At 38.6% G+C, this 23,037-nt stretch overlaps 1 protein-coding gene across 4 annotated transcripts; it reads right to left on the bottom strand.

Moving 5' to 3' along the window:
- Positions 1-139: 139 nt before the first annotated feature.
- Positions 140-22,276, bottom strand: ptpn6 (protein tyrosine phosphatase non-receptor type 6). 4 transcript variants are annotated; one of them, XM_037784218.1, is made up of 16 exons: positions 18,549-19,038; positions 18,153-18,175; positions 16,366-16,488; positions 14,368-14,562; positions 9,416-9,599; positions 8,275-8,391; positions 7,909-8,049; positions 5,995-6,091; positions 5,801-5,880; positions 5,515-5,661; positions 5,054-5,185; positions 4,773-4,927; positions 2,415-2,482; positions 2,133-2,284; positions 1,728-1,792; positions 140-431 (listed from the first exon to the last, which is right to left on the bottom strand). In XM_037784218.1, exons 2-16 carry the CDS (start codon positions 18,158-18,160, stop codon positions 335-337), a joined length of 1,761 nt encoding a protein of 586 aa, XP_037640146.1. In that variant the 5' UTR covers positions 18,161-18,175; positions 18,549-19,038; the 3' UTR covers positions 140-334. The 4 variants fall into 4 exon arrangements, with proteins under 4 accessions (XP_037640146.1, XP_037640145.1, XP_037640147.1 ...); XM_037784217.1 differs by having other exon boundaries at positions 18,153-18,178; positions 18,549-19,037; XM_037784219.1 differs by lacking the exons at positions 18,153-18,175; positions 18,549-19,038 and adding an exon at positions 22,076-22,276 and having other exon boundaries at positions 1,724-1,792.
- Positions 22,277-23,037: the final 761 nt, after the last annotated feature.

Here is a 23,037-nt window from a genome sequence, read left to right as displayed (position 1 = left end):
GATGAAATGTTTACATCTGCTGCTAAAACCCGACTGCTAAAGAGCTGATAAAACAAAGTAGCTTCCATCCGAAATACTGAAGCATCCCACAAGTATTACTGTATGGTGTCTTTGTTCAAATAAATGACATTTTAAAAAAGACAATTACAAAATGACTTTATTCTCAACAAACGCTTCAACCAAGAATTCACGTGACACATCTGATGTCAACTGGTTATCTTGTCTCTAATTTCACACATTCATTTTATTTTGTCTCCACTAAAATACAAATTCTTTAACGAAAGACTGCCTGCATAAATATAACAACATGACATACTTTGATAAAAACGTTCTTCTATCTTTTCCTCACGGAGCCACTTTTCTTGTCTGCCTTTGGCTTCTTCGAATCTTTCTTTCCTTTTGACAGATTCTCGTAAACATCCTCCTTGTTCCTGTAAATAATAAAAGAAAGAGCTGAGTAGGGATTTCTTCAGATTCATCCGGTATATTTTTATATACCAGCTAACATTGATTCGACACAGCTTTGTTAGGAGTGACGCTGGAGAGGTTAATGAACGGGGCTGCTGCATGAGAGCGATTTAAACGGACCAACCAACCATGAATCAAATCACTCAAAGCTGGCGGCCAACTATTCAGAGCTCCAAGTGGGTCAAAGTTTACGGTGTTCGGGGCTGAATTGTTCAGTGTTGTGTGCTGTTTTATTTCTTCTCTAATTGGTTAATTAGAACATTACTCAGTTCGTAGTGCTGTCCAGGCTCAGAGGTCACAAAAAAACTCATAGCTATCATCTTGTTTACTTCTGTCGTCCATTAAAGGGGCATGCCACCGTTTTTACACATCAAGTTCACGGAAGTTTACTCGTCACGCAGCGAGTGTGAGGTGTCAGTTTGTAGCTTCATGTCACCAGCTTCCATTGACAATGACTTGTAGCCTGTTGCTGTGTCGCTCATAGTGTCAACACAGCTTTAAAGTCAGGATATGTCTTTTTTTAAAATCCCTTTCTTGTGAGTCATTCATCTTTATTGAAGTGCAACGCTGATTCACTGGAGGTTTACTGCTTTAATGCCAATAGAGAAATAATTAATTTCCTCCTCTATGCCAGAGGTGTCACTATAGCTCTTACTGGAAGACAATCAGATTGCCTAGCTGATGCCCACCTAGCCTGGACAGTTGGATGCAAGCGATAAAAACAAAGCCACCAGGCGTCCCATTTATAAAATATTGCGTATAGAATCCACACTAATTTGCGTATGTACAAATGAGGAAATGTACGTATCCAAAACATATTCTGATTTATAAAACCTTGCATACACCTTCCAGTGCGCAATTTCCTTTTATAAAATCAACTTGGAAATGTCCACACGTGGTTCAGCCTCATATCCCGCCTTCTACACACCCACATTCAGCCATAGATGGTCAATGCAAAGCACCTCATGAATGTTGATGCATAGAAATAAGCCTTTAATACACTGTGGAAAAGGCTCTATAGGTCACACATTAATCAGATTTTACGCAAGGGTTAATCTTCCAGCTGCGTGGCTTGTCTTTATTGCCAGTATTCTAGTGGTTAAAACTAGACAACAAACAGTGCTTATTTTTTTATAAGGAAAATAACATTTTAAGGCTCAAATTAATAATTCTTTGCAATGTAGTCCCCAGGATAAAAAACACACACACACACACACACACACACACACACACACACACACACACACACACACACTCACTTTGAGACCTTCCTGCTCGCTGGTGGGTGTTTGAGTTGCAGATTTCCATACTCTGTCTCAGTTTCCTGGGGGAAGAGAGAAACAGAGACATTTCAGATATGACTTGAGGATTACTCAAACACGGAGAGAGGTCATGCGACTGTTTTTGTCTATGTGGTTGATTGTTTTCTGTCTCTGGGTCAACGTTCATCTTTCACAAGCCACTCTGTGATAACATATCATTCTGCTGGCATTGAATTAGTCGGCTGTGGTGTTCAAATCAGCAGCCAAAAGTGCAAAGGCCTGTTGACACACATGTCTCTGTTTTCTTCTCTGAAACGTTTTCCCTGTAATCATCTATATTTTGGCCACAAGAAAAGAAATTCCTTTCGTCTTCTCTCCAGATTTTCTGCCCCTGTTGCTCACCATGAAGGCACAGTCCTTGGCCTTGGTGGTCTGTATGTACTCAGATACAGACAGATAGATGAACTTGTACTGGGCCTCTGTCTGCACCATGCCAGAGCGCTGCTCTCGCACCATCTGGATGTATTTCGGGACGTCAAGATCAACGTCCAGACCTACAGAGTGAGACATGAAACATTGGATGGATGCAGTATAAACAAGGAAAATAAACTTTGTATTTTTTTATTTTTTTTATTTTTTTACTTAATACTTAAGAACTGATCTCTTTAAAAAATAAGTTTTTACCTATAGTGTCAATGGTCTCGAGGATCATGTCGATCACCACGATCGTGCCTGTTCGACCAATTCCAGCACTGCACGGAGTCAAAGAAGAAACAAGGTTAATACAGTATATCTTCCATCAATCAAACAAGACTGAATCATCATTACTTCTACTAACAAAACTAAAAGTCTGCAGCCATGCTAGCTGGCTTGCATTCTTTCTAACAGCCAGCATGGGGCGACTCCTCTGGTTGCAAAGAAGTCTGATTGTATAGAAGTTTATGAGAAAATGAGCCTACTTCTCACTTGATTTATTACCTCAGTAAACATTGTAAACATGAATTTATGGTCTCAATCGCTAGTTTCAAGTCTTCTTCAATACAGCATGATGTTCATTTAATAAATTATGGTCCCATTTAGAGTCAAATAGACCATAAAGTAGGGGATGCTTTAGGGCGTAGCTACCTTGATTGACAGGTCGCTACCACGGCGTTGTCCAGTCTGAGAGTTGTCCGTGTTTTCGTCTTACAACTTTAACCCTTTCACAGTGTGTTTTCAGTTCATTAAAGTTAATAATAACATTTTATTATTAAAATGTCGCCTGAAAACTTCTTATTCAGTGTTCGGTTAAACTTAGCTTCCACCATCTTGTGTCACTTCTGGTTGCAAATAACCAAGATGGCGACGGCCAAAATGCCGAACTCGAGGCTTCAAAACCGTAGTCTATGAACCAATGGGTGACATCACGGTGACTACGTCCACTTCTTATATGTTGTCAATGGCTAAATCCTAACAATAGCATGCTAACATGGCAATGCTAGAGCTGGTGTTTAGCAGATGTAATGTTCACCATCTTAGTTTAGCATTCTAGCATGCTAATACATGTCACATGTCAGGAGTATTGGGAACAGTTGTGTTAAGGGAAAGTATGGGACATCTTATTACTGCGGTGCAGCTTTGTGAGCATGCTTACATACCAAAATACTTACACATGAGTCATATAATCATTTAAACAACAAGTTTTAAAAAAGCACAAGCGGCTTCAGTATCCATCACGTCACACGGGGAGAATTACACGAGGATAAACTTTTGTTCAGCTACTACTAATCTTAATCCTGGAAATATAATCATTTTAATCTTAAACCTCTAAGTTTTATCACCTAATTTACAGTTATGAAAGCTGAGCTTGGTAAACTTGGTGCTGTGACGTTTTTCACAACTTTACACCAGCACAGATGTCTTCCAGATGTAGTTCACACATTTAAAGTTGTAGGATTTACGACTTCCCTGACACGCGGTGTGACCCGCCCTTTGACAAATCTCCATCTGGGAAACACATTGTCAAGTCCTGGCAAACCTTCACATGTCCAAATGCATCATCAAGTCTCGCAAACTGATCATTTTAACTGTTTAGATTAGGGGGTACTGCACAGTGCCAAAAAAAAATATTAATCAGTTGATCGACAGAAAAATTAAATGACAGTGATTGTGATAATCAATTAATTGTTTAGATCAGGGCTGCCCAAAGTGGAGCCCGCAGGCCAAAATTGGCCTGACATAAGGTTCGGTTTGGCCCGCCAGATGTTTCTAGCGAAAAAAAAAAAAAAATGAATCAAAACAAATTATAATAGAAATCATTGTTTAGGTTGTTGTTTTTTTGTGAAGTAAAAATGCTCTTTAAATACGTAATATCCCTAATCATTCATTATTTTCATGATCTGAGCACAACGGGTTGATACTTTGCAACTTTTTTCCGACATTTCAGAGGCTAAATGATTAATCTTTGTTTTGACAAATGAATTGGTGAAAATAATCATTATTTGCAGTCTTAATATAAAAACTCAAACTGAAAAAAAATATATATATAAATATTAGTTGCAGTCTTAATATAAAAACTTGAACTTAAAAAAAATTAAATATATAAATATTAGTTGCAGTCTTAATTTAAAAATTTAAACTTCATTTTATTTTTAAATAATCCTTAGTTGCAGTCTTAATATAAAAAACTTTAACTTAAAAAAAAGAAATAATAATAATAGTCATTAGTTGCGGTCTTAATATTAAAACTTTAACTTAATTTTTTTTTAAGTAATCATTAGGTGCAGCCTTAATATAAAACAACTTGAACTTAATTTTTTTTTAAAAATAATCCTTAGTTGCAGTCTTAATATTGCAATCAAAGCTCTAAGGAATCACACTCCTCCACAGTTTGATTCTGCTTCTAGCTTTGATGCAGGTTTCATGCACCCAGTAACAACATCTCAACAATAGCTACGGCACAGTAAACATCTGCTATCGCTGGTGCGTTCAGCTCTAGGGCCGTATAGTCAATATACTGTAATTCAGTTCAATGATGCTTTTGGCTCTCCAGCTGTCTCGTACCTGCAGTGGATGACCATGGGTCCAGCATCAGGAAAGTCAGCCTGTTTAGAGTTCACTTGACTGAGGAAACTGAGGACGCCACCTGGCTCCTGAGGGACGCCATGGTCAGGCCAGCTCATGTACTGGTAGTGCCAGATAGTACGAGAAAGTTTTGGCTGGGAAAGAGAGAAAAAAAACATTATTACAATAATAAAATCAGAGTCCTGGTAAACGCTTTAACATATCACATACACAGCAATGAGTGAGTGCAGTGAGGTCAGAGGCTGGTGTTTGGAGGTTACCTTGTCCACAGGAGCGATCTCCAAAACTCGGATTTTGTAATCAGCAGCTTCCCTCTCTGAATTGTTGGTCACCAGGTACGGACCCAGCTCCTTGGAAGTCTGAAGGTCGGGCCAGTATGGCACACATTTATTCTGCACAAAAATGAAGAATAAATTAAATAAATACTAACTTTATCTGCATGAAAAATCTGTGCTGCTTTTTTTTTTTTTGTTTATGTTTGTCTTCCTAATTATTTAGAATATTTTGCGTATTTTTAATGTTTATTTGACCACTGAATTGGAAACTCTCGCCCTTAAAAGTATAGCGTTTTTAGTGTATCGGTCATATTTATGTTGCTTTGTGTATTTTAATATGTTTACAAAACTCAATTACTTTTTTCATGCTTTCAGTAATTTCAAAAAGGAAAAAAAACACACTTAAAGTCCAAATCTGCTTTCGTGCTTCTTGTTTTGATACTGACCCGGCCTTTCTCGACCTCTCTTGTTGTCATGACGATCACCCTCGTGTTCTCCTGCCAAACCATCTGCCAGAAATCGTTGATAGTTGTTGCTAAGCACCCCTGGCAGGCGATGTAAACTTTCTGATCTCCAGACTCCCACAGGTTGTTCTACAAAACACACAGTGAATGCTTCTCAATAAACAAACATTAACCTTAAAGACTAATGAAAAGAGAATATCTGACAGTTTTCTATATTGTGTATTTGTCATTTTGTGTTACTACGAGGCCAGAGACTTTGGAGACTTACTCTGACGTAGTTGCCGTTGATGTAATCTGAACCCACAACATCAGGATCAGTGTCCTGCAGGATGACCCTGGTGTCATCGACTTGTGAGGACAAGTGGACAAGAACATGTGGTTAATGTCAGTACTGTCAAAATGTGTCATAAGACTTGGTTCATTAAAAATTAAATAATGATACTGAGAGGATTAAAAACTCACAGGGAAGGATATTCTTGTATCTGTTTTTGCTCTTATTTTCAGGCCTCTGGCCCTCCTCTCTGCTCTTTTTCACCTTTGCCTGAAGCTTTTGAAGAGCCTGTTGGGAGAGAGAGACGACTGTGAGATACTTTCTGTGTCCCAAATTCATACTACACACTAATATTAAACAGCATGTGTTATATACTAATTATGACAGCGTACAGTTTTTGATGTGAGTAGGGCAGCCCCCTCTAAGTTGATTAGTCAACTTATGGGTTGTTTTGGTCAACTAAAATTTCTGTGATTCTTTGTGGAGAAACTCAGTTTTACAGATCTGACGATTAAATCAACTAATCGATTAGTCAACGAAATCGTATGAGTGTTATGCCGGGCGCACACTAGGTGAGAATCTGGCCGATTTTGGGCCCGATTCCCTCCTCCCGACGATGGTCAGCAAAGCCCCGATTATCCTTCCAGATATTCTTGTGGTATGTTAAGAGTGTTTTTTACATCCCCCGATCGGCTTGGAAGTCTGTCCTGGCCGCACCGATTTCAAATATTAAAAATGTTCAATATTTGTGGTCGGATATCTGGTTGCGGGTGGGGAACCCAGAGGACAGCTGATGACCCCGTCACGTGTGAAAGAACAATAGCCACTTGGAAACCAAGCTGACTGAAGAAGGATGGACAACAACCATGGCCGCTGCTAATGCAAAACGCGAAGCATAAAGTAGTAGTAAGATAGACCTCAGGAATGGAGGACCAACTGACAACAACACAAGTGTTTATTTTATTTATGTCTCCTTGACTTCATCCATATATTTTCCTTTTTTTCTTTGTGAATTTTCAGCACGCAGTAGTGCAAAAACTAACATCACTAATTCTTCCCACGAATCATCTGTCATGTTTGTTTACACTATAGTCACGTTTGCGAGTGATTTTGTGAGATTTCTGTTTCTGTTGCTCACCACACTATAGAAACAAAACTGTTAAATTGAAGATAACATGTCGTTATGTTTGGGGTCTCTCACATTTTCATCATCTGTTGAAATTTGAATTTTTTTTAATGAGGGCAAGCCATCAGTCGACTAAGAATTTCTTTGGTCGAGGATAGCCTTAGCTGTTAGTATACAAGTAAGTAACATATTTTACAGTGTTCCATTAAAATATGTCAAACTGTGACTTTGCAACTACCAATACAGAGAAACTGGAGCTGTGTCCCCCACGAGAGGTGAGACAATCAGTCAATTAATCGGTTAGTTGATGGACAGAAAATTAAACGACAGCTGTTTCAATAATCAATTAATCGTTCAAGTCATTTTTTAAAGCAAAAATGCAGTTCCGGCTTCCTGATTGTGAGGATTTGTTGCTTTTCTCTCATGTGTGTTATATCCGTAGCTGAATATCTTTGGATTTTGGACAAATTGTAGGATAAAATTAGCTATTTGAAGATGTCACCATGGGCTCTGGGACATTGTGAACCCAAACGATTGAGGAAATAATCATCAGTTGCAGCCCTAGTCGCCACCACCTGCAATTTATTTGAGTTAAATTAACCTTTTAAAGTTGCTTTTCCATTTCCTTTCACTCAGAAGTCAAGTGTGATTTTAGTGTTGGTGGATATTGTAAGTAAAATTAATATGGTCACTCTTTCAGTGCACTACATACTCAAATCCTGCTGTGAGTTATTATCAAATATGGCATTTGGACATAGAGTAGTTAGTGTACTCCACCGCCACAAGATGGTAGTATAATCCCTCTAGTTCGGCCCACAGTCAGGAAGCAAGTCTTCAGATTAAGTCAATTTGAAATAAGACGCCTGTTGTATAATTTACTTCTTCCCACTTTAGGACAACCCTGTGGTTCTTAAACCACAGATAAAAGCATCACGGTAACAGTAACTGTGAACATAACTGAGGTCAGGTCAAATCTTACATCAAACTCTTCCCAGAAGCCGGCCTTGCTCTTCCCTCCCTCGCCCTCGCCCTCGCCCTCCTGCTGCTGCCCTGTGGTCTGATCCAGCTGTTTCACTCTGTTGTCGATATCTGCTGCATTCACTCTGGTGGAGTAATATGGCTGCAGAGGACAGAAAGAGAGGGAGAGAGGAAAAATCTTATAATAGAGATGAAAGAAAAAGACAAGCCAATGAACGCGATACACATCGTGAGTAATATTTCCTATCTGTGGGCTGTGCTGCTCATCTTTAAAAATAATTCCCACAACTCTGTTTCTGTTTTTTCACAGCTCACCGACGTCCACTTTGTTGAATTTGTGGTACAAAGATAAAACAGCCCAGTTCACCTGTTTGAGATGCACCCAGTTCCCAGAGATCTCCTCGATGCCTTTGCGTTTGTAGTTCTCCACCAGGTCTGTCAGTGTGTCGAACATGTCTGAACCTCCCACTGTATACCTGTAATTCTGAATACACACACAGAAACATATACAACATATCAGTCTGGCTAAACACCGAGAGGTTCTGCTGAATTGTCTGGTGTAAAAATAAAGAATAAAGTTTCAAAAGAGAAGCAATCATGCTCAAAATGAAAACAATAGTACTTTTATAAAAGAGGATAAACAAGTGTATTAGCACAATCATTTGTACATGTTCTTTAATCAAAATGAAATTAATAGAATAATTTAAAAAAAGAATATAATAGCTCTTTTTGTGACAAAGATTTACTGCTTTTCAACACATTAATCAAATAAGTGACACAATTTTACTGGCCATAAAATTAATTTCCTTGAATGAATGAATGCATGTACACTGATGTATTCACTGGCACCAGCAACAGTTAACAGACTCTTTAGGCGTCAGTCAGGAAACTGACCTAATCTTTGCCACGTGCTCATGAAAAGGCCTTTGTGACCCTTCCACTAATCTCACATTAATCTTTTGCGCCCCAGCGGAGCACAAAAACAGCGGCTTCCATTTAAATGAGGCTGAATGATGTTTTCTATATGAGGTGAACCGCCGCTAAAAATAAAATGCAAAAGCCCTGATGATGACGGAAAGACACAATCTATGAAAATGAGTCTGAGAGGACGGATGGCGGTGTGAACCGTTGCTGTGTGAACATCACAAGCAGCTGTTTACAGTGAGTGTATAAATAAACACCAGGTTACAGTCTTTTCTCAACATCTGAAGTAAAACTGTGCCTGGCATTTATGAACAATAGCAGAGTGGAAATATGAGCAACAGTTTTTTATTGCCTAACATAGGGGGAAATGAGACTTATTTCAAAGTGCACTACACAACTGTGGGAATACCCCTCAGTATCTTTACATGATGTGAATCTGTTTCAGGGACTCCTAAGTCTGTGTATTCAAAGCACGAGACTGACCAAAAACCAGTTTCATGCACCCATTATCTTGGATGCCACACACACACGGTCAAGCACTGAAACGAACACACACACACACACACACTAGGACGAAAGCCCACCTGACACATAATCTTGATGTGGGAGACTCTCTTTCCTCCAGTTTTGCCCCTCTCGTCCGTCAGAACCGACAGAACAAAGTCTCCAGGTTTGGACAGCGACTCTCTGACCAGGAAGGTCCCCGGCTCGTCTCGCGTACAGAGCAGCTTCTCAGCATTGGGCCCAGACAGGTGACCGTGGTACCACCTGAGACACAAAGGCACTGACGGTTAACATTGTGTACACACATTTATAAAGATATTCAGGTTTGTTTGTGGCAGGGATGAAATGTAACAAAGTACATTTACTCAAGTTCAATTTTGACATACATTATGCTACTTTCTACTTCTACTTCACTACATCTCAGATGTAAATATTGGACTTTTTACTCCACTACATTTACTTGACACTAATAGTTACTTTTTAAATGATCAGATTACATGATATGATGCAATACAATACTACTAATCTATAGTCTAATCTTTAATTACATTTTGCTGATAAACTTTTGAACTTTTACTTAAGTAACATTTTGAACTCAAGACTTTTACTGAAATGTAGTATTGGTATTTCTACTTTTACTTAAGTACAAAATCGGAGTACTTTTTCCACCACTGTGGTGATGGTTCAGCTGCGACCTGCAAAAAGACATCTTCCGTCTCCTGCAGATAGTGACGGTTAAAGAGGATCTTTTATGCTCATTTTCATGTGCATACTTGTATTTTGGGTTTCTACTAGAACATGTTTAAATGCTTTAATGTTAAAAAAAACACTTTATTTTTCTCATATTGGCTGTGCTGCAGCACCTCATTTCACCCTCTGTCTGAAACGCTCTGTTTTTGTGATTGGTCAAACTCTTTGACTCTGCTCTAACTAGCTTTGTTTGAGGACGTGCCAAACTAGCTACTAGGTGGGTATTATGCAAATGTATTACTTAGTGACATCGACACGTTACGGAAGAAAAGGCGGGACTTCAAGCGAGGTGTTTCAGGCAGTTCAGGAGCAGTGTTTCTGTGGGGGAGAGTAACTCCCTTTGGTGTGGACTTTGCAGACCTTTTACATGCACAAATAAACTATATAACACACTAAAGGAGAAAGCACAAAAGCATACTAGGTCCTCTTTAAATGCATTTCATGAGATGATGAATTTAACGTTGACATTTTGCACACAGCAACTAAAAAAAACATAAACAAAACATCCTCTTTTTTTATAACTGCCTCCTACTTACTGTATGTGAGCCGAGCACCGTTAGCGCTGCGACTGTGAATTACATGTATAATTCTATTCAAGGCTAAAGCGGTTGTCAGACGCTCACTGATGTGGTACACTAAACTGTTGCTCTCACTATACAGTGAGTAGAAATAGAAAGCCGCAGCAGAATCAGGTGCATTGGGTGTTTAGTTAAAAACAGCATGTACAGCTGTTGCTGTTACGGGCAGGTCATATTTATGTCCACTACCAAACTCTGTATGTGTGTGTGTGCGTGTGTGTGTGTGTGTTTGTGGAGTATGTGTGAATTTGTGAAGGCACCGTCTGCTGTTTTGGGTTGTGACTTAATTTTAGGTACTGTTCTCGATTTCTTCTTCTAAACTTCCTGCTTTGCGGTCGGAAAATTTCTGATGACAGATTTCGTGGCTGAAGAGGACAAAGTATTTATAGCCTGCACCACCACCACCTCGTACACACTCCACCCCTCCCCCCGGTGCTCTCTTTATGCCTTTTTGCACATGCTTTTAATGATTTATGTCTTTTGATTTACTTACTTGTCAAATCACAGTGTATGCTTTTATAGAAATTAAACCTACACCTGCTGTTTTTCAATTACAGCAGATTGCATGAAGCACCTGCAGCAAAAAAAAGTCCGTAGTCCGTGCAGTTTTGCAGAAGCTAAAGAGCAGTTTAACAAACAATTTAACCATGCACATGCCAGACTAACATGCAATCATGTCAGCCATGTTTGTTCCACCTATAATCGTGATTAATGCTTGACCATATTTATCCTCTTTTCTGAGAAGAGATAAGCCGCCAGATACATGGAATCAAACATGAACGGTAACCTGCTGAGGTGTGTAATCGTGCTTCGAGATGAGAGTGAGAGATTGGGTGAGATGAGGAAGACAGCGAGTGAGCAACAACATGATGGAGTGTGCAATAGAGGAAGACACGTAGGGTCTGGCCATTGCTTTCAAAAGTGTCAAAACTTAAAGTTTCCAACCGCAGCAACAAAAGGGAAGTTAGACAACTGACAGAGAGAGAAGGACGAGGGGGGCCAGAGGGTAGCGCTTCCAGCTCGGGTGAAGTACACAGTCACACACACATGCACACACACAAACACACACCAGATAGAAAGTAGTGTCCTCCTTGACTCATAAAAGGAGTGCAACACTATGAGTTTCTACTAGTTGGACATTAACCTACATTAAGCAGCCAACAGTTGCACAATGTTTCTGGGACAAAAACTCCATCAATAATCAAACTCCACCTTCAGCAGAAAAAGATATGGAAGTCAAATGTGCAACGTGCAGAAGAAAAAACACTAATATTTTTTTTTTTACGAGCATTTGACAAACTAAAAAGACATTTTATCTTATTGACGGAAGCAGCCTGGAGGAGTCTTTGATGTGGTCGGCTCTGCATGCAAACACAGACGTTAGAAAATATCTGTAAAATCATCTACAAGCTATATTTAGCAAACAGAGATGCTTGCAAGTCACAGCTAATGAAATAAAGAAATAACAGTTAATAAAGTAGCAATGACACAACAGGAATATGCACCGTTGCAAGTACAAGTCCTGTATTCAAAAGCATACTTTTAGGTAAAATTAAAGTCTTAATTAATAAGTAGATTGTGAAGAATAGTTAATGTCAGTAACTCTATGCGCATGTTGAGTAAAAATTAATTCAGTCTGTCTATTACTATATTTTTACTATTATATCTTTTTTATATATTTTGCGTTTTACTGTTTACTTATTTATTACATCTTCTTTTTTTTTACTGATGTCTCTTGGTGTTTGCACTGTCCCCTTTGCTGCTGTAATACTGCTAATTTTCCCGCTGTGGGCCTAATAAAGGATTATCTTATTTTATCTTAAAAGCTGTTTATACTCACTTCTGGGAATTGTAATGAATCCAGAACATTTGATGTATAAAATGATCATCTATACTGTTGAAACAGTTTTCTAAAACTCTTTAAACAGTGTCATGGCTGTTCCTGTAAAGTTTAATATAACAGAGATACAATAGTCTTCCCAACAAAAGGACATTTTTCATTAGTTTATCTAACGTTGAATGTAAAATCTTAATCTGCAATGCAACCAGCAACTACAGCCGACAGATTCAGAAAATGCATTTCATTAAACTATTCCCCTCTGAGGAAAAATGGGACTGATAGGACTGTTGCAAGTGTAAAAATGAGGCAGGTGCATTATTTAATGTGGAGATGCTCTTTTCTAACCTAAAGTTTTGGCAAGTGGTTTCATAAACCATTTCCAACCAATCTCCCCATCCGTGCTTATAATGAAACAGGTCTCTCTGATCACCGGTTATAACCAAATATGATTAGAACAGAATAAAATAAATTATAATAGAATAGATTGCATTAGCAGGTTTGCTGTCACTTCATGGATTGTTCTCCAGCATTAGATGAGTCAGACAAAGCCTTTAAATCATTGATCGTCATTTTTAAATTTACATAAAGAAGGAAACATAATAGGAAGATAATATACCTGGTAGGTTTGGGCAATATATTGATATAATATCAATATCCTGATATGAGACTACATATCGTCTTAGATTTTGGATATCGTTATATTGCATGAGTTTGGTTTTTTCTGGTTTTAAAGGCTGCATCACAGTAAAGTGATGTAATTTTCTGAACTTACCAGACTGTTCCAGCTGTTCCATTATTTGCTTTTACCCACTTAGTCATTATATCCACATTACTGATGATTATTTATCAAAACTGTTATTGTGTAAAAATGCTTTAAAAGCAGCAATACTCAGCTCTACAACATCGTCGTAATATCGATAGTGAGGTATTTGTCAAAAATATTGTGATATTTGATTTGTCCATATCGCCCAGTCCTAATTCTTACTATTTTTCATTGAAAACTTGCTGCTCCATTTCTGTCATATTCATGTTGCATTTAATTTGTTTCTGTTTATTAGTTGGTCTAACTTTATCAGTATTTTCTAGTTTTATGTGATTGTTCTGTTATTTGTTCTTTTTTATGTGTGTGTTGCATTATAGTCTTTAAAAGTTAAAGCCCCTCTCCACTCAAAAAAGCTTAGTTACTTCACTTGGGTGTTTGACCTTTTGAACATTTGCATATTCAGAGATTTTGGATTTGTCAATGAGGGAAAAGGAGAAGATGTAATTTAAAGGTAATTAAACACTAATTGTCATTCAATACAGAGTATATGTATATGTCTCTAAACATGGTTAGAGGGGATCTTCAATTAAAAAAAAACTTGAATTATATAAATATTTCCATCTGTAATGCAGCGGAGCAAAACTTCCCACCTCTGATAACGTCGACCCTAATCATCTATATAATCCATTAGCTGCAGCAGCGAGGCAGATGTAGGAATGAAGTCTCGACAGATGTGGGCTCTTTTTGTCTGGAGTGTGGGTGTTATTTTCACTGACTCACATTCTGACAAAGATGCTAGTACATCAAAATGTATTATTCAAAAGCTTCAAAGGCTTTGAGTAAAACACCTTCGCCCAAGAGGAAAATATGTAAACCCCATGGAATATCAAACCTACAAATGACACTTATTATCCCCAGCAAATAAACAACTGTTAGAGGAAATAATGCTCGTCATAGTTGACTATAGTTGACTTAACCACCGAACCAAACCCTATTACGCTTAACACGAGAGTGTAGGTGGAGGCAGCTCAGAGAAGCCGGAGAGTGTGGGCCACATTAACCGAGAGGGGGTTCAACAGTGAAGAGTAAGAGTGCACAGACCTCTCTGTGGTGGGGTCGGAGCAGTTGAGGGGGTATTTGAGATCGATGACGGTGCCGTCCTTGTCCTGCAGGATGCCGTTCTCAGCCGTGTAATACTCCACCAGCTCTGACAGGGTGGCAAACTTCTCCCCGCCATACAGGTCATAGTAGTCCCCTGTGTTTTGGATCCGAATGTGGGTCACCAGCTCGCCCACCCTGAGGAGATAAAACAGTCAGGTCACGCCAAAACAAAAAACTTTCTGATGACAGTAAAGAGAGCATCTCTATCTCAGTATCTGTGTTGTCTATCATTATGCAAAGACTGCAGTTTTCTCTAACTATTTAGGCCAGGAATCTGAGTTTTAATGTATGTAGTTTTGGGAAAAAACACAATTTGGAGAAATATCAAAGCCAATGTCAGCATGACATACACATCACATTCATGCAGTCTAAAGTTTCCAGTCCACCTGACGCGTTTGTCTCTGAGACGCCAGAAGGAACTCATGTGAAGAAGAAAACAAGAAAAACTTCTCAAAAAGTGAAAAGCATGAAAGCAGAAAAACGATGACGATATAAATCATATAAATGTTTCTATATTGTTTCTATTGTGATATGGGCTATAGGCCTTTATTTATTTATTTTCCCCCTATAATTACACTTAAAACTGTTATGTTCATTTGGCACTCCAGGTCTTAAAGTGAGAAAATAATATAGGTTTCATTTGTCAAGTATTCAATTCACACAGGAGTATACAGAAATGGCTTTACCATGTGGTTATTTCATATTGACAATTTATTTATTGAATTACCAGAAAACATGCTATATCGTGATATATTATATATACATTGTGATAGGAGATGTTTGCTATATTGCACACAAAAATGGTGGGAGTGGAGGGTGAGTATTTTCACTGTTGGGGTCAATTATTCAGAAAAATTTACAATTTAATTTGTAACTTTTACTTCTTACAACGACAGAATGCTGCACGGTGATCGGTAACTTACTGATCTCATATATTCAAGTATTGTATATTATATTTATAGTATATTCAAGAGTTACCAAAGCCCTAAAGCCCTTAATAGAAATATTATCACAGGAAAAACAATGATCACATTATACTGTACATCTAACTTATCTATAACCCAAATATCTCTGGCTCGAAAGACTCAAGTTACTCCGTTTAACATAACTGCATCAGTACAGACGCAGCACATTTACAGATTTAATCTTGTACCTGTTTGAACTACAGACTGCAGAACTGTGATCAATATATAACTAGTATCAATTAAACCTCCTGAACAAACATGAAAACGTGTCATCAGTCAAATCAAATGAGCAAAGGTCTCAGGATGTTGATTTAGAGCTACTCACTGTGTACCAAGTTATTTCATTTATCGCATTTAACTGTATTTGACGCGACTGATTTGATGTGGTGTTATTTTTTAGTAGTGAGCTTTATCTTTATTCTGTTATAATTATATTTTCAGTATTTTTAAGTAATGCCCATTGAATTGGCACAAAAAGATTTTAATTATTTGTAAGCATTTTAATTCCACTTGAGTTTTTCATATTGTGAATAACAACCAACCAAACTAAAGCTGGATAAATAAAAAATAATCAACATTTATCTGTACTGACACATTTATAAATATGGAAACCACAAAGTGCAGTGGAAAGTTTGATTTCCGTCTACACAGAGTAAGAATATCCGCATGTCTTGCACTTCATAGTTTTGTAATTAACAGTGAAGTTTAAAGCGGCAGATGAATTTAGGAAGAAAATACAAAAGCCATAAATGTAGGAGTCCAGTGTCTCCTGAGCTGAAACATCCATGTGCTGCGGCAAGCTATCAGCTTCTATATTAAAACAATTCCTTGTTTTTTATGTTCTTTAAGGTTTGTTAAGTGGAAGAGCCACGTAGGAGAGCTTACAGCACAATTTTAGAGGAAAGGAAAGTACGATTTCTTTCTCCTCATGTGGATAAATTGAAAAGTGGGGTGTTTTTGCAGACTTTATTACCTGACAGACAGGGAGAAATCTCCTACGTTTTTCTTGCTGGGTCGAGCCAAAAAGCTGCCATGAATGCCTCGACTCTTCAGCGCTTCCTCGGCCTGCAGGCCTGAGATGTCTCTGTGGAACCACCTGCATCAACACACACGTACACAACGTAAAAATACACTCATTATTATATAACTGCACCCAGTACACACAGAAATAAGACCTATATCTGATAAATATAAACACATACGCCTTTATACACACACACACACATACACACCCAGTATTATTTCCTCAGAGTGTACTGGAACATAATGAGTACAAAGTTATTTTATAGACAAAATATAAAATAAATGTACAAACAAATTCAGTCTTTTTATAGAAATCTAATAGTACTAGTAATTTATTCATAAATCTCCACTGCAGGAGAGGCCGGTCTCAGCACAGTCTTGTCTAGTTATAAAATGATTAACCCGTTATTCTTCTACAATTCTTATAATTTTACCAATTATTTGCTGGTTAAAGTCTTGTAAACGTAAAGATTTCCTTTCCTTTTTCCAGATTTCATTGAAAACCTATGAATTATCACATCACCATGGTGACTGGTAACTTGTGATGAGCGTTTGTCATTCATTTTTTCTTTTACGTTTTTTATATGAAACTATTAATTGATAACATAGCTGATTGATTGAAACAAATTGTTTCATTCCCAGTCCAGTTTTACAGTCTTTATTTCTCATTATAAAAACTATAGTGATTTCTTTATTGTCCTCATTCTGTAGCAAACACAGCTCTGACTACATAGACCGGAAGAAACTTTATGTAATTCACTTTCAATCTTTTAATTAACCAATATATTACCACCATTATCAGCACCTTTACAACTGGCCCAATTAAGACACGCATTTCAGAAAAGAATACCACAATAACATACTGTACATCTACTAATATCACCCAAAAAATCCAGTAACGCTCCGGCTTGAAAGCCCTTTCAGCAACACCGTGGACTTCAGTTACTCAATGTAACATGATTGCATCAGTTTAGACCAAATATCTACTATTTCCTGGAGCCCGCTGAGGGTGGAAAAAGTCTATTGTGGTCAAGATCGGCTCACGGCCTCTTAGCTAACACAGGAAAAAACCCTAAAGACCTGTTTTTTAAAGTCTGGTTCGACTTTCGAAGGAGCCACAAATACAAAAAATATCAGCAAAATGTTAAATTTTTTTAATATTTCTTTCTTTCCTGAAACTTAGACTGCTGCTTTCAAGCTTAGTTGTTAAATAATTTAAAATTTTTCGACACAATTTCAGTGTTATTACGTAAAATATAAAGCTTGAAACGTCACTGAATACAACTTTTAAGTGTGTGTGCACAATTAGATTGTGTTTGCGCTTCCCCTCCAGCTTTGGGTCGCCAAAAGAGAGATTTAATACAACAAATGGGTTAATAGAGAAGATGTGAACAACACAGTCACAGAAGGAAAGACCCATCAACTCGAGGTTAAAGGGGAACCTTGTGAAGAACCTTTAAAGGGCTTGAATGTTGAGGATACGCAAAAGTGTTTCTTACTCAACTACTGAACTAAAACATCCTTTATGACACATTTCTTTTTACGCAAACATACACTGAACGCATCACAAATCACATGATAGAGGAACAGAGCAGCAGGACAAGTCGACAGCTGGGGAAAGAAAGAGAAGGAGGAATGGAAACAGAGAAGTTGTCATCACGCCTTGCACAAAACACAGAGACACAACCGGAGTCGACTAACGGAGCATTATGTTGTCCAGCGGGGGGTTTGACTCACCGAACCATGTTGTCTCTTCGCTTCTTCTGGAACCAAAGAGAAGGAGAGTGATTGGTGAGAGTCACTTGTACCTGCACATGTGCAGACTCACAAGCAGCAGCACAGTTTATCTCTAATTCTATAAAGGAACACCCAGTTCCTCAATACTTCCTCACTTTACAGCAGCACACTAAACAGAAGATAACCCACGTTTGCTCTTTAACACACTTACACTCTCTGACACTTGAAACTAATATCAAAACTATCAACTCTATCTCTATGCATCGCACCACATTCACAAAACAACCCTCAAACTACCCGGACTCTCCTCCTCCTCCCCTTCTACGCTTCCCTCCACCCAATCCTCTCCCTATCCAACCCGTCTCCATCCCAATAGGAAAGCAGGTAAACACTTACTCTTCTCAGCGACCTCTGAAAACAACTGACGCTTGCCGAGACGCCCAGACTGTATACGTCTCTCTCCCCTCCTCTCTATGTCGTTCTCTCTCTCGCTCTCCCCTTCCTTCCTTTTTACATCTCCTTTCACAAAATAGTGAAAGCAAGACAGGAACCAAAATAGCTGACAGGCCGGAATTCCTCCAACAGATAGAGACGCTTTTTTTTAGGGGGGTTTTTATAGACGACCAAAACAAAAACTCATCATATTTAACAGCAAAGTAGGTTTAAACTCTGGAAACTTGCTCTCCAACGCTCCATCACTCCACGAAGAACGCGAAAATGACAAACTGTTCCATATCATCTCATTGGTGAATCATCAACGAGAGTGCCTGTCCAGTAATTCCACCTTTGTTACAGGAGTAAAATGAATCCACAAAATATGAAGTTTGAGCTTGTTGTGCCTTGTGAAAAAGCCCACTCTTTGTCTCTCAGTCAGACATTTGCAAAGCGTTTCCCCTCTGCCTGCCCACCTGCCTGCTACCACTGTTATCTGTTTGTTCTTAACTTCCAGGTGTGTATGAGAGTGTGTTTGTGTGTGTTACACATAAAGGTCAAAGTGACAGAACACTTCCTTATTTGCTGTTCAACCTTCCCCCCTCTATATGTGTGTATGAGCTGCTCTCAGCTGGTAAACCATTTGCAACTGTGAACCCGTTTCATTATCAGACTACTGAGGCATTAACTCCAAAACTACCGAGTGGCATGAAGCAGAAAATCTGAAAAGCCTTTGATATCACAAGAAGCATGTAGAGGCTTGCAAGAGATACTAGTTTACCCATAATGCAACACAAATCCACTGAACCATTAAGGGAGGTTTGTTTAATAAAATGCCACAAAACACATGAAGTAACATTTTACAACCTGTGGAACAAACACGGACAATCAACATTTCACTTGCAAATCATATTGACCTACAAGAGGTTTCAAAGGGCATATATGAATTTATGGAAACTACAAAATGTCAAATCTTTTCCCAGTTTCCTCATTAGACAATAAACTATGTTATTTTCAGTGTTGGTGCAAATATGCAAGAAAAAGCAGAACAAAAACACGTAAAGCTCACAACAACACTGTGTTTGAGCAAAGAGCAAAAACCTAAGAGAACCTACAATATATAGAGAGTACTGTAGCTCCACCCCACCACAAACACACACACACACACACACACACACAGCACTGCAGGTGTCGTTTGCCGTGGTTAACGCCAAGCTATTGCAGTTTGCATTATCCTGCTCACAGATTCACATGTTCAACAGTTGAAACTGCTTTTCTTCTGTTCCCTTTCTGACACGACAGAAGCGTCACTTCTCAGACTGCAGGACGAACTTAGCAATGTGGCAAACGACACACACACACACACACACACACAGCCTCAGAGTGACATCAAAGATGTTTCGTAGATTTGGCTTTTTTTGAGTGTCGCAACGTATCAGACTGTTTTATGCAATGATTCAAATTGTGTTTGTTGAGAGGAATTAACTGTAAATGATGTAGAGTCCACTATTAACCTAATCTGCATGTCTCGGGACTGTGGGAGGAAGCCGGAGAACCCGAAGATAACCCACGCTAACATGGGGAGAACATGCAAACTCCACACAGAAGGGCCCTAAGCCTGGTTTGAACCCTCAACCCACTTGTTGTGACGCGGCAGTGCTAACCACAAATTATGGTCCCATTTAGAGTAAAATAGACCATAAAGGTATCCCTCGTTTCGTCTTACAACTTTAACCCTTTCACACTGTGTTTTCAGTTCATGAAAGTTCATTATAACCTTTTCTGGTCGCCTAAAAATGTCTTATTCAGCATTTGCTTGTACTTAGCTCCACCCTCTTATGTCACTTCTGGTTGCAAAAAACCAAGATGGCAAAGAAGAACTCAAGGCTTCAAATTGGCAGTCCACCAACCAATGGGTGACGTCACGGTGACTACGTCCACTTCATGGTCTAAACCTCGAAAATATTAAAATAATATTAATACTGCTGACAAAAATTAGTAAATTAATCCTCACGTTCACGGCTTCCTGCTTCTTGAATGTGAGGATTTGCTGCTTCTCTCCGTTTTGATATCTATCTAAATTAAATATCAGCAATTTGAGGACAACACTTGGACTCTCGGAAATTGTGAGAGCCATTTTTCACTATTTTCTGGCACCTGGGTTGCTCTTCTCCTAAATGTTGTTTTGAGCACAGTTTGGCATGTTTAAGGTTCAGCAATATAACCGTGAGACAATTAGAATTTGTCTACCATCAGAAATCTTTCCACCATGGTAGTTATCCCTTTCATTTTACACGGCTTTGTTGAATACTTGATTCTGATTGGTCAATCACGGCGTTCTACAGTCTGTTATTTCTTTATAGCAGACCGTTGCTATGTATAATACACCGTTGCTATGAACACAGTTATAATCTTCGACTCTGGCAGATTGTTTTTGTGTCAAATTATTGATTTCTTAAGTAGGTAACCATGTAATAAGCGGGACAATGTACAGCTGGCTTACATATTTCTGGCAGTGTTGTAGTCAAAACCACCTAAAGCGTCATAAAAGTAAAAAGTCATGACCAAGAAAAGAGAGTATCGGGACCAAGACCTTGAGGGGTTGAGACCAAGTCAAGACCAAGACCTGACCAAGACCAGACCAGACCAGACCAGTGAGAGTCCCACATTGCATGACACATGATAAAATATGGAACATGCAAACCACTATACTATACGTGTGTGTGTGTGTGTGTGTGTGTGTGTGTACCATGAGAAATGTTGTGATAAAATAATCAAAAGGCAGAGGTGAATTTTATGTGTGGGAATTTTCCTTTTTTTTCTTTGAGTAATCACATGATAACAAATAAATCAGACAATGCACAGGCAGTTTAGTGATATCTCTGCAGTTGTGGTCTTGACTGGTAAAATCCTGAGTCTTTGTCTGAGACCGAGTAAAAATGCAGTTGATTCCGAGACAAGACCGAGACCTTCAGAAAGCGGTCTTGAGACTGGCGTGGAGACCAAAACCGATCTCAAGTACTACAGTACAACACTGATTTCTGGGTGTATTAAGCCATTGTGAGCAATGTTGCAGTCAATGCAGATGGACTGTTTTATGGACTGTTTTATGGCATTATTGGATTTGAACATTCCCATTTTGTTTATTTTCCCCCCCAGAAATTGTAATGTTTAATGATATATAGCAATATCATAATATAAAATACTGTGAATGAAAATTGTATTCATATCACCCACTCCTTATAGACTTGATTTTATTTTGATGATAGAAAACATCTGGAAATATTTAACCTGCATCTATAGATATACTGTATAAAGATAGATATATATCTGTACTGTATCAAAACGCACATACCAATAGACAATCAAGGGACACATGAGCAAAATCTTCTTCACTTAAGTTAGTGCAAATTAAGTTCAACTGAAATACATTTCACAGGAAGTTTTTACCTTATTAGCAAATACAGAAAAAAAAAATACAAGACACTCACGTAAAAGGCATCGTAGGGTCTCTTACAGTATGGACTCACTGTCAGTCTGGGCTCTTCTGCAACAGGAAGTGATGGGTTGAATCAAGTCTCTTCTTTGTTTTGTTGTCTATGATGATGTTCAGTGTGTCTCTCCTTCCAAACACAGTAAAACTCACAGAGAGAGTCGTGTTACATGGACAGTCCAGGTTACAGGTTACTTACTCTCTGTGTTCACTTGTACCCAGCCATGCTCGGGTTTACCCTCCAACTCTCTCTCACGATAAGATATCAGGCGTCATTACCAGCCCAGCCAATCCTCCCGCCCTGTAATTTACTCCAATTTTCTTAATTACCCAACTATCTACAGGAGAAAATGTGCCTGTTCCTGTCCCTTTGTTCCCCTGCTCTTCCTCTCACGACCAAGGCCCTCCTGCTTTTCCATCTCTCCTGCAAATCAACATTTGCCTCCATGTAAATTCCAGCTCGTCTTTCGAGGTTGCATGCAAAGTATGCCATGATCTTTACGCTCATCATTTGTTTTGTTTGAACAGTTATACTTTCCGAAACTGGGAATAGTTGCATGAACTTAAGGCTTTAAGACTATAGCCTTAGACTGGTCTTAGACTGTTATATTAGTCTAATTAAGAATGACTGTTGCATAAATATTAAGACTGACATAATTTGAGTTGGGAAGATTTGCAAACTCTAAAAGCCATGAGGTGAAAGCGTTGGTGTTAATGCAACAATCTGTTAGGTCACTTAGTTCACTATTTCAACTATTATTCATTACTTTTAGCTCCATTACTTTAGTTAACTATTTCTTTTTTTTGGGGGGATGGGCATTTTTTAGCATTTCTTTATTGACAAGACAGTGGATAGAGTCTTGGAAAGGGGGGAGAGAGAGAGTGGATGCGGAAAGGGCCACAGGCCGGATTCGAACCCGAGCCACCGCGGTCAGGACTGAGCCTTGTTACATGGGCGCC

The sequence above is a fragment of the Sebastes umbrosus genome, chromosome 11 (assembly GCF_015220745.1).
Source record: "Sebastes umbrosus isolate fSebUmb1 chromosome 11, fSebUmb1.pri, whole genome shotgun sequence".
In the NCBI taxonomy this organism is placed as follows: Eukaryota; Metazoa; Chordata; class Actinopteri; order Perciformes; family Sebastidae; genus Sebastes; species Sebastes umbrosus.
The sequence above is the reverse complement of the archived record's forward strand: the minus strand, read 5'-3'. Positions and strand labels throughout refer to the sequence as shown.

What these genes read in the sequence shown, in the direction of transcription:
- ptpn6 (XM_037784216.1), bottom strand. An exon ending in AGATCGCTCCTGTGGACAAG is followed by an intron (nt 4,928 to 5,053) that starts GTAACCTCCAAA and finishes TCTCTTTCCCAG; the next exon opens with CCAAAACTTTCTCGTACTAT. An exon ending in CCCATGGTCATCCACTGCAG is followed by an intron (nt 2,483 to 4,772) that starts GTACGAGACAGC and finishes GACTCCGTGCAG; the next exon opens with TGCTGGAATTGGTCGAACAG.